The 17398-nt window shown below is 41.3% G+C and overlaps 1 protein-coding gene across 2 annotated transcripts; it reads right to left on the reverse strand.

Annotated features, from left to right (window-relative positions):
- Nucleotides 1-4958: 4958 nt before the first annotated feature.
- Nucleotides 4959-16895, reverse strand: arhgap19 (Rho GTPase activating protein 19). Of its 2 annotated transcripts, none has more exons than XM_083766176.1 (11): nt 16819-16895; nt 15591-15856; nt 13855-13935; nt 12481-12690; nt 11152-11378; nt 10248-10340; nt 9368-9433; nt 8448-8669; nt 7831-7941; nt 7537-7647; nt 4959-5670 (listed from the first exon to the last, which is right to left on the reverse strand). In XM_083766176.1, the coding sequence occupies exons 1-11, from the start codon at nt 16860-16862 to the stop codon at nt 5608-5610; spliced, it is 1494 nt and encodes a 497-aa protein (XP_083622302.1). In that variant the 5' UTR covers nt 16863-16895; the 3' UTR covers nt 4959-5607. The 2 variants fall into 2 exon arrangements, with proteins under 2 accessions (XP_083622302.1, XP_083622303.1); XM_083766177.1 differs by having other exon boundaries at nt 15591-15848; nt 16819-16894.
- Between the last annotated feature and the right edge of the window lie 503 nt (nt 16896-17398).

Below are 17398 nucleotides of genomic sequence, written 5' to 3' on the forward strand. Positions count from 1 at the left end.
TTTATTTTTTACAGTCGGTTGCCAAACCAATGCACCATACTACTATGTTGCAGTAACTGGTTTGGGGGGGGGGGGGGTGTTGGCATAACAACTGGCATAACTGGAATACCAAAATTATGCAGCCACAGACAGTGCTCACTTTAAGTCTATTATGAATTCACTGGAAAAAGGCTTTGAAATTCAAATTCAAATGGAGCCTGGCTGTGTAATCCCCCAGAGAAATGCCACAGCTTCTTCGGCTGTTGTGTTACCCACCCACATAGCAGGAAACCTGAAAATGTGTACTCATGGGTCTCTGGATTCTGTTTGCTTGGTTGTTTATTATGCTCCCATGAAGAGTGGCAGGTTAATTTAAGCGTGTAGGCTATCAACTGTAATAATTAAAGCACACAACATCAACGATGACCTTCAAACGTGATGCAAAACAAATTGTCCACAGGCAAATCTTGGCCGGTTGTTTTTGTACCTCCCTGAATTGAATGAGTCATTCGGCGATAACCTGCAACAAAGAAAGAAGTAGATGTTGACATATCCAGGGGGACCCTCCACGTCCACAACACAAGCCGCGGAAGGGGGCACCACCAATTATAACTGCATCATGTGAGGGAGCGACTCTTTCATTTACAATGCGTGAATCATTGGTCCGAATTGGGTTCCCTCTAGTCTAGATGCCATAGTCCGGATTCCGGAGGTAGAGCCGGAGGCTCCGATTGGGCAGTGGTTGGTTGGTTGTCGGGCAACCGCTGGCTGCAAATGAGATTAGAGAAGCATCTCATTATAGGCCAATTTAAAAGAAAATTTCACTGAATCTCATATCACGGTCACGCCAGGCACGATGCCTTGTGTTTGTGAACTTTGTAGACTATATGGACCACATTGTACAACGGAGTGTAATGTAATCAGACAGTGCACATCCATGATAAAACCCTATCAAGACCTTAGAGTACTGGTATATAAAATCAAGACAAGTTGCATGCACTGCTGCAGATTACATTATGTCACATTACAATATTGGACGTTGCCCTTTTGACAACCAACGAGCCAATCGCCGAGTGTCCGTCCGCCCGGGCTATGGGATGGTCTGTGTCGGGTCGAGCGCTGGAAGTGGAAGCAGAGTTGAACAGATGCAGCGATGATGATCATCATGATGCCACGGGCAGCAGCAGCACCGGATAAGACAGGGAGGGAGGCAGGGAGCTCCCTCTCCTCTCCCACTCGGCTGGCTGGAGCTCTTAACACTGAGTCAAAGAGACAAGATGATTAAAAACACCAGCCTAGTTTCTGCACTGTGAGCAATTACAAAAGCAGCGCCAGCAATACACCACAATAATGGCAGGCAGTAGAGAGAGACTATACGCGCAGTGCGCTTGATGGGAATCAAAGGGGCTCAGTGGGGTGTCTGCATGTGGAACCCCACAGCAGCGGGGCAAGCGTTCAAAGACGTTTAATTGCATGTGATCGAGTCTCGAGATATGCTATAATGCTGCCGCCTGCCGATACTGAAACTCACAGTAAACTTATAAATTCGGACTGAACCAATCTAGATTCTAGAGCATCTAGTAGTAATAAGGAGAGGGGAGAAACGGATACCTTATTAGCGGGAGGCACCCAGACCCAGGGGCGTCAAGCCAGTTTGTTTCCGTTCAGATTCAAGGGTGAAGACAATTAGACCTATAGATTTGACACTCTCCATTATACAACAGCGCCATCAAGTGAACTAAATGCGGCAGGGCATCATTTTCCCCCATAAAGCGAACAGCTATAGCGATTTAAAAACGTCATCTCTCAACTAAATGATAACATATCAAAGTGGCAGGTGGGCTACCCGTCTAATTGGGCTTCCCAGCTAATTGAGCTGGTTAATGTCAACCAACGCACCATACACACAGTCCATTAGGTACCATTTTATTTAACAGTGTATTTAAATTCAGTAAAGAAAGATATCCACATTGGTCAGTGTCAAAACGTGCATTTAATCCAAAAGGAGACTGCCACGCAAAAGGGGCAATTGTATTTACATTATTGTATTAAGAAAACATACATAACATAAGAAACTTCCATGACATGAGTAATGACATATATCCAGCATAGATTCAACGTTGCCATGGGTAACACTCAAGGTTTAGTCATAGGGGATAATTCATTGCATCACATTGATGTGGAGCCCTATGAAGACACACAGGCCTACTGTGAATATTAGCCTATCTAAGTGGTTCTCAAAGTGGGGTCCGGGGACCCTCTGGGTTCCAAATGGACCCCCTCACAGGTCTGTAACAGCCCATTTGGTTCCGTGAGTAATGGAGGTCCGTGAGTTATGGAGATCCTTGAAATTAAAACGTTTGAACCGAGTTTGAACCACTGACTGGCCTACCACTTCATGACATGATCTTTATGACATGAACGTCCTGACTAAATTTAAGAGATTAAATTATTGTTTTTTACAGAACCCGTTCCTAGTGTTGTGAAGAAAAAAAAGCAACCCAAAACACCTGCCCGGGTGGCCATATACAGTTTGTTTGTCTGGTGATTGAATGATGACCACACTTGTATTCCTACAAGTTTGAAGTATGATCAAACCATTTCACATTTTTGTAAGGGAAAAGGTCACATCACAGTGGCAAGATGCATTTCTAAGAATAATAATAAGTGCATTTCTAAAAAGAAATGGCAAATAACCTAAGAAGAAAGTAACCTTTGAACAATTCACTGAGGTTTTATCACTGACTTTGGGCCAATGGTCTACAAAGCAAGATTTAAAATGTGAAAGGCCAGATAAACCAAACTACCCTGCCATAAGTTAAATACAAAGCACCATGAGGATATTGGCTTTGTTGAAAATGAAATAAGATAATAAAATGAAAATAATCATTGAGAACAGAACTCAATTTTCCAATTGGTTCCAATTAAAACCCAACGGGGCCAGATGCTGCAAGAATCCATCTGCACTTGCAATGACACACAAAATGCAATCACTTTCAACAAACCCATCATTTCTACATCCACAAACTCTTCAATTCAACAGGAAAACACCAATACCTGTACCAGACGCTGAGCCAATACCTGGGAAAATATGAATATCAAAGCCATCCTTGCAAATAAGAATTTGATACAGAGGGGGCCGTGTGTCATACAACAGTCGCTTGCCGAAAAATAGCTGATCTACATTCTCACAATGCAGGCTATTTTCAGGCTTAACCCATTCTGAACGGGAACCCATTTTGGTGTTAGCATCATGTTATGCTTTAGCTATTGAAAAATAGCAGATCTACAAGCTCATAGCGCGCCACCGAGTGGCACGCTACGAGCTTGTAGGTCTGCTATTTTTGAAAAATCGAAGAACGACTGACATTTTTTAAATCTGATCTCAGGTCAGAATGGGTTATTGAAAAGGTAATGCAAATCTGATTTGTAAAGGACAGTATTGGTAATGGAATATAAGCAAAGAATTAAAGATGGAGTGCCGTGATTTTTTCCCCCCCGCCTAAAACATGATCATCAGGTACTATGATTATACTAGGAGGAAGATTTCTTTTTTTTTTAAAGTGTTCAGAAAGCGTTAAAATTATGTTTGTATGTGGCCACACCCACCAGTTCATTAAGTATACCTGGTTTCACCCACCTGAACTTAAGCCTCGCCCACAGCTGTTGTTGTATGATAATGCGGGAGGGGTTAGGGTTATGATGTCACTAAAATTGGGCATTTTGACCAAAGGCTTTCAGCTTTCAGGAAGAAACCAAAAATACACAGAGAAGACATTTGAATATTATAACTACACCTATTAGAGTAATGTTAACTCCATAGACACATACAAAACAGAAAAAGTAAAAAAGAATCACAGCACTCCATCTTTACGTCCAGTACTCTCAGAATAACAGAATAACAGATATTGGCCATGGTTAAGTGGTATCAGTGTATCCATACTTTCCACACAAAATGATGAACCAAGATCAGTCAAGTCAGGTCATGGAAACACCCCTGGCCTATAATACAAATGTTCTCTACCAAATGTTACATCAAATCTGACAAATAATATAAGTGCAATGGAGCAAAACATGCGATACATTTTGCACATGCTCCATCAATTAGTCACGTTTCTGAAATACCAGATCTTGCAAGATATTCCCTTTGTTAGATAAACTCATTACAGAATAGACTTCATGTACTGTAGTAAGTTTATCATGTAAGCCCTGTATATTGTCATACAGTTTACAGGGACATGATGCAAACATTTGTGGAAGTATAATATAATAGGGCATAACCGACTACTGGTCAATGTGCATCGCCACCAAAACAAATACACCCAGCGGTTACACTCTTACAACTTTCCTTGACCCTTCAGTAACATTGCAATTCTCTCTTTAAAAGTGTTAACGCTTCCAGTCCATTTGGAAATAAAAAAATGATAAAAAATAAAATAAAACAAAGAGAAAAGCTCACAGGAATGAAACCCACAAAATATAACCTTTCACATATCCAGGGATCCCAACCACTGGCCTGTAACAAAGCATGTTAGAGTATATCAATAACAATAAGCTAAATAAGTTGTATTCCTGTTACAGCAGGAGAGAAAGACATTAAGACCTGCTCTGCTATGCTCCCTAGAGCTCTTGAGAAGCTTCACATCTTCGCAACACATAGTAGTGTGTAAGTAAGTCCAAATTCAACATAGCTGGACTAACTGGAATATAATTTGTTATAAAAAGCAAAATGCTCAATCAAATGCATATGCTTTAGTTTAACACATACAAAAGATTTTTAAAAATCCGCCCAAAGATCCATGTGTAACTGAGCCCAAAATTGTACCAAAAGTATAAGACAAAAACAGAAACAAAACAAATTATTAAGTCATAAAAAACCTGATTGCTCATTCAAATGTATATGCTTTTTTAACACATACATTTTTGTTTAAAGAGTACCAGTAACTAAAACCCCTTTGTAACGGAGCCAAAAGTGTACCAAAATGCTGTGCAGTGAAGACATAAAAACTGAAACAAACTATACAACACATATATATATATACACACAAATAAAACACTACAAAATGCTGAAGGCGCTCAGCAAGCTAGTGGTCATAGATACAGTAGCCAACATCGAATGTTTCAAGTAAAAAAAAAAGAAAAAGGCACGCACAGGCCACAGCCAGCCAAACCACGGCCTGAGTTACATTTGTCTGCATGGCTCAGTCCCCAAATATTAAGTAACTTAGATTGGACTGGCAATCATCTCAAAATTAATGATTTTTATTGTCGTGTCTTTAGGGCAATACACTTGCCACACTCCAGTAACCAAATTTGCACTAAGACACCCTACAAGTAGCGTTCAAGGAGAATTACATAAGCCTTTTTCAGCATGACGGAGTCACACACCAAAAACATCCAATGGCACGCGTTGTGACTGTGAGCTTGTAGCTATTTTCAGTGCATGACTCATATCATATGACGGAAGTATACATCACGTAAAAGCCCGCCTTGGATTCGTTTGTATGACTGTGTGGTGCCGATAAAAGTTTTATAAAAAAAAAAAAGTAAAAGAAAAAGACAAAAAGCATCACTGGATGAACATAAAAACTAATACTGCCCAGTTCCGGAGACGGAGGACTCGTGTCTCTACAATGAGATCTCCTGGGCTGGAGAGAAACACATCCTGTAAGCGTAAGGGGAGGAAGACTCCTGGGGGGGGGGTGGGAGGGAAGAGGAACGAGAGGGGGACAAAAGAGAGAAGAAAAACATATCTCACTCAAAGGTTGAACAAGCACTTTTTCTTTTCACCCCTTTGTAGCACTGAAACGCATACACACCGTGACACGTTTGTGTGGGACTAACTAACCAACTACATGGCTGAACGCAGTGCACGGTTAACCTGTAGGACCTCAAGCTGACAAAAACAGTTGCTATGGACGCTTTGGTAGAATTCACAGACACTGCACTGGAGGTTGTCTGGGCACAAAAGGATGCAAAAAAAAACAGAGCGGAAAAAACAGTGACCCTTGACGGTTCACAGAATGGTTGTCTGTGTGTACCAACACCAAGGGAGATGCCTGCCAGCAGCATCTGCTGTGTGCTCAGAAAACACTCATTCCCCACATTGTAGGGAATTCCCGGTGGAAACACCAATTTGTTCACCGGGGTAGTTCCTTGTTGACATTGATGTTAATCTAATTATTAAATTGAGCGTTGGCTCTCCGAATAAATAAGGATATTGGTTTGTGTTCACTATCCCAACCTTGTTCAAAGACAAATGCTCAAGTTGGAAATGTATACTATACATTGCCGTTGAGGGAAATACCCAAGGTACAATTCATTTTATTAGCCATCAGTTTTGATTATTGTTCCAATAATTTAGTTTTGGCGGTGATACTAGTAGCTAAGTCTTACCGTAGACTCCACTAGCAGTCCTGCCTTCCTCAATACAGGAGTATTCAATGGACTAGTAGTCATCTGCTTATAAGAAAAGACATATACAATTACCAGCTGGTTAGGTCATTAGTAATTTTTTAGGGTAATGGATTGTACAAATAAATTATAGCTGCAACGTAGAAATAGCCGTCCTAATAGTTTTCACAGGGGCTATAAACCATTGATGTCAGACTGTCTAAACACAAGGGCAGTTAAAAGAAAAGTAGAAGAACATGAAAAATGACACGAGTGTCCAGTAATATGACATCAGGTTATTTTACAATTTACAATTTACAATTTAGGCATTTAGCAGACGCTCTTAATCCAGAGCGACTTACATTTAAGCAAGAACAAAAGCATGGGAATACATCACATAAAAGCATTTATCATGAAACATGCGTAAGCTAAGAAAGTAACAGTGGAATATCTATATAATGAAACTATACATACATATAATGAAACTATACATACACTATACATATAATACTATATATACATATAAACTATACATATTTACTACTATGCTATACATATGTACTATGGCGTGCTATGACTAAATACAATACAATTATAGTGCTGTCTACAGCTATAAGTCTGTATCAAATGCTATCTAAGGCAACATAAATGCTATCTAAGGGGGTAGGGTAAGTGCTATGGGCCATGATGGAGTCTGAAAAGGTGGGTTTTCAGGCTACGGCGGAAGATTGGGAGTGATGCTGCAGTTCTGACTGCAATGGGAAGTGCATTCCACAGTTTTACAGTAAATAACTTTCATTTGGATACATTCAGCACTAGTGTATCACCACAGCAAGAATATTACCACCAGTGATAGTCTAAAACATGTGTTTATCTAGTGGACTGTTACTTATTCAAAAACAATGTTTTTATTATAATATATATATATATATATATATATATATATATATATATATATACACACACACTTATATATACAGTATATATATAGAAGTGTTTTTGAACTGCAGCCCAAGCCATACACTGCTGGCGGTACTGTAGGATCTGCCCTAAGAATCACTTGCTATAAATCTCACACAATTGAAATGTGTAACATTAATTGTAATGGCATTTACAAAACTTCAATAAACATCATTAGTTATAATGTTGCTGAAAGTGGCTCACCGGCTGTAGACGATTCTCCTTTCCAGGGTTTCTCGTCTCCATGGCGATGGTGTTTGGAGAGACATGCCTGTTCCTGCTCTCTATCGTAAGCTGCTCTCCACGATTCTTACGCTAATTCAACACACACACACACACACACACACACACACACACACACACACACGTTCATATGAGTGTTTGTGCAGTAGACGATGCTGCCCACAGTATGTGCAATATCTACAATGCCCAAACGTTTCAAACAAGCATCCAAAACGATCAACATCTCCCTTGTCCTACAGTGTAGAAGCCTTGTACCTTAATGAGTGCACCAAAGGAACGTGTGCGTCGGTGTTGCTTCTTGCGTGAGGATGGGGAGGACAGGTTATCCTCTTCGGTTGGTGTTCCTTTGGGGTTCTGCTTGGCTAGCTGGGTATAGGGGAGGGAGAGTTATTACATTTACACTTAAGGTGTTGCACATAGGGTGCGTTTTTCGGAAACGAATATCGGCACCAGCTCAGTGGCCTTGTGGTTAGAGTGTCCGCCCTGAAACTGGGAGGTCGGGGTTCGGTCCCCGGCCGGGTCATACCAAAGACTGTAAAAATGGGAACCAGTGCCTCCCTGCTTGACACTCTGCATCAAAGGGTTGGATTGGGGTGGGGCAAATCTACTAATCAAATGATTCCCCGAGCGCGGCACGGCTGCAGCTCACCGCTCCTTGGCTGCAGCTCACCGCTCCACGAGATGGGTCAAATGCGGAGAACAAATTTCACTGCGGTAACGTGTGTGACAAATCGTACGACTATGACTTTGATCGGCACGAATGTTGGAGCATGGGAAAAAGTAATCGAACTCACGTAATGTCAATCACGCTTGAATTTCTTTCCACCAATGATGGTGGTGATAGTGATAAGGGTTCGCATATATAGAACTACCTGTCGGATCAGTTTCTTCTTCTTGGCAGAGTCCGGCATGCTGTGGTTGATGTGCACGAACAGCTCTTTGAGGGCATCCTCGGTATGGTTGGGATGTGGGGACTGGTGGCCAGAACAACTGGGCCCTTCCGCGACGTCTTCAGCAGGCCTCTTCAAAGGACCCGCAGCCACACGCAGCATGGGGGAGCATGAGCTACTTGCAGCCAACAGCTCTAGATCATCCTGAAGTTAGAAGAGATAGGGTGGTTTGGGGTTTTTTTACTTAATCTTTAAGATTTTCCCCACTGAAAAGTGTCTGAAAACACACTTTTCAACATACCATCATGTTGCAAATGGAGAGAAATAACCTGTGAACAAATGTACTTTTATTATTTAGTCACAAGCTTCTGTTAATATTTTTCATTCGATATTTATATTTATATAACATCCACAGACACTTAAACATTTTCACATTAAAAAAAAATAGCTATCTTGTAGACAGGCTATTTTTGCTACTTTTGTGTGAGACAGTATGCAGTATGATGAAGTAGAGTTGAGTATTAATTTTTGAAATATTATGGTTGAAATATTAGTTGAAATATTATGGTTTCCGCCCGACATCAACGATATGCAACTGCTAGGTTTTTCTTTTCATTTTCAGACAACAAACGTGAACGAACATAGACATAATTTCTGAAAACCTTTGCTGTCTGCAGCAATGTTTAGTACCATAACAGTGTTCTAGTACTAGTCTAGTACTGCTCTCTGGTGGTGACAATTAGCACTACACTTTCATACATTCCAAGGTCTAATTGTGGTGCAATATAGTGATCACAATCCTGTGTATTTATAGATATGCTTTTGTCGGTGTGCAACGTGCTGAAATCATGACTGAAATCCGTTGTGGTGACGGAGAACTTTAATCCATGCCTTCTCCTAACCTTGGTCTGGAAGGTCTTGGTTCCAGCGAAGTGCATCCTTGCATATTCCCGCAGGTAGACTGGAGCCTAAATGAAACAGATAGGTGATCGTTCATATCGTTCATATCCATAGTAATAATGCATGTACCATTCCTTCTTGATTATGATTGATTCATTACTTTATTTATATAGTTTCAAAACAAGGTTCCAAAGTGCTGCACAGAGCAATGTTAAAAAAACAACATACTACAAGTCAAAATCAAAAACTAAAAATTTAAGTATATCTCTGCTGTTGGGAAGAAACCACCTAACTCCAAAATGTTCATTTTTCAGGAAATGAAAGAAAAAAAAACAAAGCAATACTGCAGTTTTCTGAAAAGCCTCTGTTGCTGTATCAGCGGTTCTCAAACTTTTCATGTCAAGGACCCACAAAATGTTTAGCCGCGTACGCGCATCATAATTTATTTTTGTGCCAATTAACTGGGGGGGGCAGTTCATTTCGTTTTTAAAGCTGAAATTCAGGATCTCCCCAATTGGAACGCATGGATAGAATAACAAAAAAAAAAACAAGCTATCGTTTATGAACAGCTATAACCAGTTTGTATGGCTCAGCTCACGGCTTCACGTTGTGGCATTCAGAGTATGCAGCCAATACAGCTTCACATTGCTGCGTTCAGAGTATTTTTCTTTATGCCGTTCAGACAATGGTTTCATGGGTAAGTCTCCCATTGGCTTAGGAGGCAGCCAATGATCAAAAAGTCTCCACTAGGTTGCTACTAAGGGTAGATCAACAACCAGCCGCTTTGCAAGCAGCTAGCAAAAAATAAAATACAGATATATACAGACGAGCAAGACTGCACACACGTGCGACGTATGTTCAATGCGTGAGTCCAATAATTACCCTGAAGAGTTTCTGGGAGTGTTTGATGAGGAAGGCCATTCCATTGTTCAGTTTCTTCAGGTTGTCGTTGTCCTTCAGGTCGGCAGCTGTCATCTGGAGGGTGTGAGGGCCAAACAGTGGTTAGAGAAGCAAACGCAGGCCACTATGTATGTACAGCTATATGCATATAGACAATAACCAAACTAAAGTCTTGTTTACAAAACACACAGCTATATAGGGCATTTTAAAATATACATTTGTATTGCTTTAATTGTTGAATTACCTTTTGCATGAAAGCTCATGATGGTCTTAACAGCAGAAATGAATAAATACAAACTCTGGTTCGATAGAAATAAATTATCCTTAAATCTAAGTAAAACAAAATGTATGGTATTCGGAAACCGCCAGATACAAACGGATATCCAGTTGATTATAGATAATAATAAAATAGAAAGAGTATATGAAAGCAAATTATTGGGAGTGATTCTATCTAGACCATAGGCTCTGCTGGAAACCACATATAGAATATGTGAGGAACAAGATGGCAAAGAGCATCTCGGATATCGGACAGGACATGAGCAACGGACACTCAAAAGGAGTAGGAAAAACTATGCTATGTATAAACTGTATGTCTACCATTCCAAAACTAAAACTGAACTGAACTGAACGTTCTATAAGAATACACATGCTTTGCTTTTCCATTCATGTCTGGCATTTTTATAATTCATCTTTTTGGATTATTAATAAATGTTATGGGAAGCAGCGGTTTCGAAAGTACTATATTAAGTCTTATTATTGGCATTCTAACTATTGCCATTGTTGTCATCATTATTTATCACACCCTTACAGCAAACTAAATGAGGCAGTCATTATCAAAAAAGCATCCACAGTGACACCAATCATTATTACAAAATATATTATTTACATGTCTAGGCCAGAGGACGTGCGGGGCGAACATGAGGGCCAAGTTGAATGCAGACATCTTGTTCTTGTCCTGCTGCTTGGCAGTGTGGTAGAGCAGGTCCAGGAGCAGTTTGAGCAGTGAGCGGTTAGCCTGGGGTAAGAGCAGGAAGAGCAGCTGCAAGGCCTCAATCTGACGCTCCTTGTTGGGCACGGACGTCTTGATGCCCTGCTCATCCAGCAGAGTCATGTCTGGAGGACGGACATGACACATGGAATACAGTCATCATTTTAACATGTCAATAAAGCACCTGAACAACGGCAGTTCAATCAACACATGGCCTAATTTGTTGAGGAAATGCCTAGCGTTACTGTCTACTAGTCGCCCTTAGACTTCGGGGGGGGAAAAAAACACAGGTCTCATTGAAAATGAATTACTAGGCGTGTTAAATCGCTGGCCGTTTGAAAGGACCTCAACTCTTCTCAACTCTGCTTAGTCATGCCTCCCCCTGGCCAGCTGGGGCGCCTGATGGAGGGGAAAGGAACTGGTTTCTTAAACTGCCTCCCCCTGGCCAGCTGGGGCGTCTGATGGGAGGGGAAAGGAACTGGTTGGACTAACGTGTTCCTTCCACGCGCTACGTCCAAAACGGGGAAACTCTCCCTTGTCAGGTGAAAAGAAGCGGCTTTGACTCATCATGCATAAAAGAAAGCAGGAGGTCAGTCCGTTGACTTAAATTGACATTAAATTGCTAAAGATGACAAGTGCACGGAGCTATTGGCAAATTGGTTTCAGAGACAAAGGAGAGCACAAATCAAATAATTGAACCTTCTCTTCCCATATCTCCCGAGTGTGATCTGGTTGAACCTTGACCTAGAACTGCCAAGAAAACAGCCTGAGTGTCATTTGGAAATGTATGGTGCATTTGAAGCATAGTAAGAAGGACTGTCTGACATAAGGTTTCTGCACGGCAACCATTATGTAACAAAAGCTGTGGGTGTTAACATAACATAACATATTTGGGACAGTTTTTAATATCTGCATTTGTTTTTTGTGCTGGTGAGAACTTAATTTGCCCCTCTGGGAATTAATAAATCATCATTAATTAATTAATCAATCATCAACAATGCAATACATTAGAATACATCACATCAGACGTACTGCACCTACAGTATAGTTAGTTCCAAATAAAATGTTATGGCCTCAGCTTATTGTGTCCGTCCCCCGTCCCCCCCCACACCTTGAGGATACCCACTTCTCCAGAAACCACTGCACCACTCTAATAATATCAAATAACACAGAGAGCTCTGTAAAGAAAAAGTGAGGCAAAAACGTAGCCTGTGTGGTGTCACTCACCGGCTATCTTGAGATGGGCATGGAAGTGCCTATGGGAGAGCACAGGCTCGGGCAGCTCTCCCAGGAAGGTCTTGAGCAGAGTGGCCACGTCGTTGGGATGGTAGAGGCCAGACTCCAGGTCCACGTCGGCCCCGCTGTTCAGGAGCTCCCTCAGGGCATGCTGACGCAGGCTGTTCCCTGGGACCCGGAACAAACCCTCCATATGGAGGTCTGCATGGATGGATGGATGGATGGACACAAGGGTCAGTGGGTAGTACTGTGTCGATCATTCACAGAACCAAATGCCAACGAGGTTAAATAAAATGTGTCTGGTTTTGGAAAAAAACTCAGACCATCTGATTAAACAATCGGTAATCAATGAATCTGTTGAATCAACAGTTTTGGGCATATGCAATGTACAGGTTTGTGTGTGAATTAATTACCGGTAAGAATAAATTAAGAGGGGTGAATTGGCCATAGTATCTTATGTTGATTATTGGTACCGGAATCCAGACAGTTTGATGAGGTCTGGACATATATGGAGCGTGTATTGAGTGTACAGGGTTTGATGAGGTCAGATCAACATATGGAATGTCAGAACAGGTCAGCTTCATATATGGAGATATAAGGGTGGCAACGGGTGCAGTGTCTTGAGTGTACATGGTTTGATGAGGGCCCAGGTAGGGCCGGGCCTTAATTTTTGGGCCTGTTGAGAGCTCTAGTTTTCGCCTGCTGCACTAATAACTTTGGGGCGGGCCCGTCCAGAGTTTGAATGGACAAGTATCAACATATAGAATGTCAGAACAGATCAGCTCCATATATGGAGATCTAAGGGTTTGAGGCCAGATGTAGAGTTAGATCTAGGTGCAGATCTAGGTGATGATCCAGTCTTTTCCATGTATGGCTATCCAGGGTTTGATGAGGTCAGTGTCGTGATCTTCACATATGGAGACGGCCATATTTGGAACGTGCCACAGGGCGTGATGGACTGACAGCCATATATGGTGGCGTGACGTGTCACAAGGCGCAATGTCACGGCGTAATGGACTGACGGCATATGGTGGCGTCAGTCACCATATGCCATATTGCCATATTGCTGCATAATGCATGTAACATTATGCAGCAAATCTTAGTGTTGTTCAGAAAAACTACTCAGTGGTCCATCATAGCATTTAAAAGTCAAGAGTAAAATCTAATATCTTTAGGAATAATGTTCAAGCAAGTTCAAGCTTTATTTGTCTCCCGAGGAAGAAATTTGTCTTAGACAAAGGACCCGCATGCAAGCATGGCCAGTATGCCCGTGTCGCCGCAGAGTAGCGCCAAATATGGAACAACACATGATGAAATGACAACATGGATGTGAAATTTGACTCACTGGACTACACCGATACTCACTCTTGCTGAGGTAAACGATTAGCTGGTAGATCTGTGCGATGCTCCCTTCTGTCAGAGGTGTCCCAAATACTATCCCCTTATCTGTGACAGTGACAGAAAGAAGAGAGTAGAGTACTTCAAAATTAGGAACGAAAAATCAGCACATTCCATTGCAGTTCTGACAGGTTTCTTTGCAGCTTATAAACAATCACGCTTACATGTTGACTGTGGGACATGGTCGATACCAAAACACAAAACCGTACAAGAGGTCTTAAGGTCCGTATTTCTAATATTTTCAATGAATCATAGGACATGACAAACCAACTAATGCATTTTCTAAGGATAATTTTGTTAAAATATTATTAACATAATTATATTTACAACCTTATTTTTGAATGGCCCAATTAAAAAGCATACTGTACTTACTTATCAAGATCAAAGCCACCTGGGGCTTGATGATGATTTAAAACATGTATTGAAGAGAGAGATTTACTTAAGCAGTCTGCGATGCGATTGCGTATGGCTGCCCTGATTACCTGGCAAAAGTATCAAGCCCTTCAGAACAAAATGACTAACGTGAATAGAATTAAGGAAGACGTAAATCTTCGATATATATATTTGTTTTGCTTTGTTTGTCGTTTGTCTATATAATGGTAGAATTCCATTGTATAATGTTTTAATTTGATCATAAAGTGTGAATGTTTGTACGCCAGGAAGAATAGCCAGCTTTCACTGTACAATCGAGCGAGTAGGTTGAGCCTATGATAAGGATGGGACAGGTTGCATTCCAGCTTGACCACAACACTGCTGCCGTCTGTGACTCTGTGGTGGCATCACACAGTTACACAAGCAAGAATATCTGAGTTCCAGCCAGTCCTAGATACATATTAGAATATTAAATTGTGACATAATGAGCATTATTAGACGGCTTGGTCGAATGATTGATTCTGTTGGCCAATCGTCGAATTCAGCGGTGTGTATTTGAATTGTTTCAGTATAACAGACCGCTCCGCTATATAGCAGACCAATGTCTAATCTAATCAAAGGCTCAGAGCACCTGCTACGCTGCTTGGATTAAATGCTGTAGGCTACCCAACATGACAGCCATGTGAACTAACACACGTCGTCATTTAAATAAACAACATGCTTTCAAGAATATTTTTGAAAACATTTGAAGCGAGAAATAAGACGATGCAGTACCCGAAAATGTATTCCATTTGATCAACACTCACTTCCTTGTGTCCGAAGCGATTTGTTGTGCTCTGCGGGGCCAACTTGGAATGCTTTCATTACCGTAAGCAAGGGAATACTTTGTTTTGTTGTCACTTTTGGGTCAATTTATTCACCCAGTCAGTGATTTATCTAATCAACAATGACCACCCAACCATACATTATCCCTTACGTATGAGCATCCTTCTGGTCTGCTGACTGGAGTCGTTTCAATACCGATACCCGTATTGGACAAGCTGTCAATCTCCCATACAACATCTTTTATCACGTGATGATGAAACAGTATGTCATACACAGTAATTATTTTGTATTTTGAAATTTAATGCGTCGGTTGATGTTGCACTAACGCTTTATATGCATTTCAATTTTAATCTATTCCCAGATCAGTGGTTCTCAAACTCTTTCATTGCAAGGACCCCCTGTAACTCTGAGAGTGTACAAATGGAACCAGATGGACCCACAGCACAGGCATGCAAGGGTCCATTTGGAACCTCCACAGGGAATTCGGTAAATCTCTACTGCTGTACCTTTGCGTCTGAGGAAGTTCAGAGAGCGGAAGAAGCCTCCGTTTCCCTTGGGACTCTCCTCTCCCAGCAGCTGGGCGAACTCCGTCCCGGGCAGGTCGATGAGGCGCGTGACGTTACTGAGCACCAGCTCCAGGAAAACGTCAGGACTTTCGTGGCGCAGTTTCTCCACAAAGAAATCCGGATTGAAGATAATAGTGGGACGGCCGGGACGGGAGGAACTGGGTGTCTCCACATCGTTGCTGATGACCATGCTGCACACTGTACCCCTAATATGAGCACAAACACAGAGACAAGCATGTAGCTAGTAATGTTATGAATGAATAATGGTGTGCGTGTACTGTGTACACACAAACATGATAATAGCTAGAGCTGAGTCCACACTGTATTGGTGTATGTGTACTTGTAATAACTTAAACCCTACAGACGTAGCAAGACAGACCCGAGTTGTCTCTATACTTGGACTGTTCTTCTCCTATACACCAAAATCTCTCAAATGTATATAGCGCTATTCTAAGTACCCAAGGAGCTTTACATGATCCACAAGATTCGCTACACCACCAAGATACGCATGTTGTACCTGTCTAAATACTTCCTTAATGTAAACACAAGTCCAGTACAGTGGAATAAATTATGAGAAAGGGATGAGAAACTGTGGAGTAGACTGGGGAAAGCCACGCAGACTGCAGAGGTCTACAAGCTAACGAGGCATTGCGAGCTTGTAATGTTTGTATGCTTGTAAATGTTTCCCCCAGAATGTTGGGATTAGCGTTAGCCTATAGCACTTAATTAACCCTGAAACTGAGTCTGTCATACGAGCGTCATGTGAACAATGGCTAGCAGCACATAATTTACTTTTTCTCACCTAAACAAATTTACATTCACCGAGTAACATTATGATTATTATCCGACCTCACATTAGCTCACGATCATGTAAACCAAGGAAAACATTCCTGTAATTATACCTGCACCCATGTTAACCAAAGTTCTACCTGACATGAATTACATTTACCAATAAGTGAATAACTTCTATTCCATGATGATGACTGACAAGGAAACAGCTGTCATGTGCAGCCCTGGTGTTGACAGATAAGCTAAGCTAAAGCTACATTTATACACGTTTGTATCACTCTCTCAGCCTTCAGTTGCAAGTTCACCTAGCGCCGTGCAGTGACGTCTGTTCACGACAACACTACTGTGTAATATACACCTATATTCAGTATTCTCTTACCGTCTATTGTGTGTGTTTTCATCGATATCTTTGTCGGCAGCCATGCTCGGTTTGAAATTGAATGCACCGCTGTTGTCCTCCGAACGCCTACCTAGAAGACGGTGATTGGAAGGTTATCAAAGAGAGGCGGGGTCAGTCAGCTGAGGTCTGCATATGCCGTGCTCCCATTGGTCAGTTTGAATTCACTGGCCTCGTCCCAGAGGAAAACAATATTTTGTGCATGAAATGTGTCGAATGCCCCCATGGTCGAATGTGGTGCATCACGGTAGTGCATTTAATTTCATGTAATATTATATATCAAATAATCAAAAATTCATTATCAAAGAATGCATTATAGAAATGCTAATGCTTAATCAACAAGATTTGTCTTGCATTTACTTTTCAGGATTTCAATTAAAAAAATGGTACAAAATAAGAATTTAGGATTCCAATCTACAAGCTCAACATTTTGGGCTTGTAGATCGGCTGTTTTTGTTACATTTGTTGGCACAGAATGATGAAAGTAGGGCATTAATTATGAAAAAAGTTAAAATACGGAGATTCAGTCAGAGCGTGGTGCTAATATAAATGCCATTATGCC

This window comes from Protomyctophum parallelum, assembly GCF_964188405.1.
Source record: "Protomyctophum parallelum genome assembly, chromosome: 5".
Lineage (NCBI taxonomy): Eukaryota > Metazoa > Chordata > Actinopteri > Myctophiformes > Myctophidae > Protomyctophum > Protomyctophum parallelum.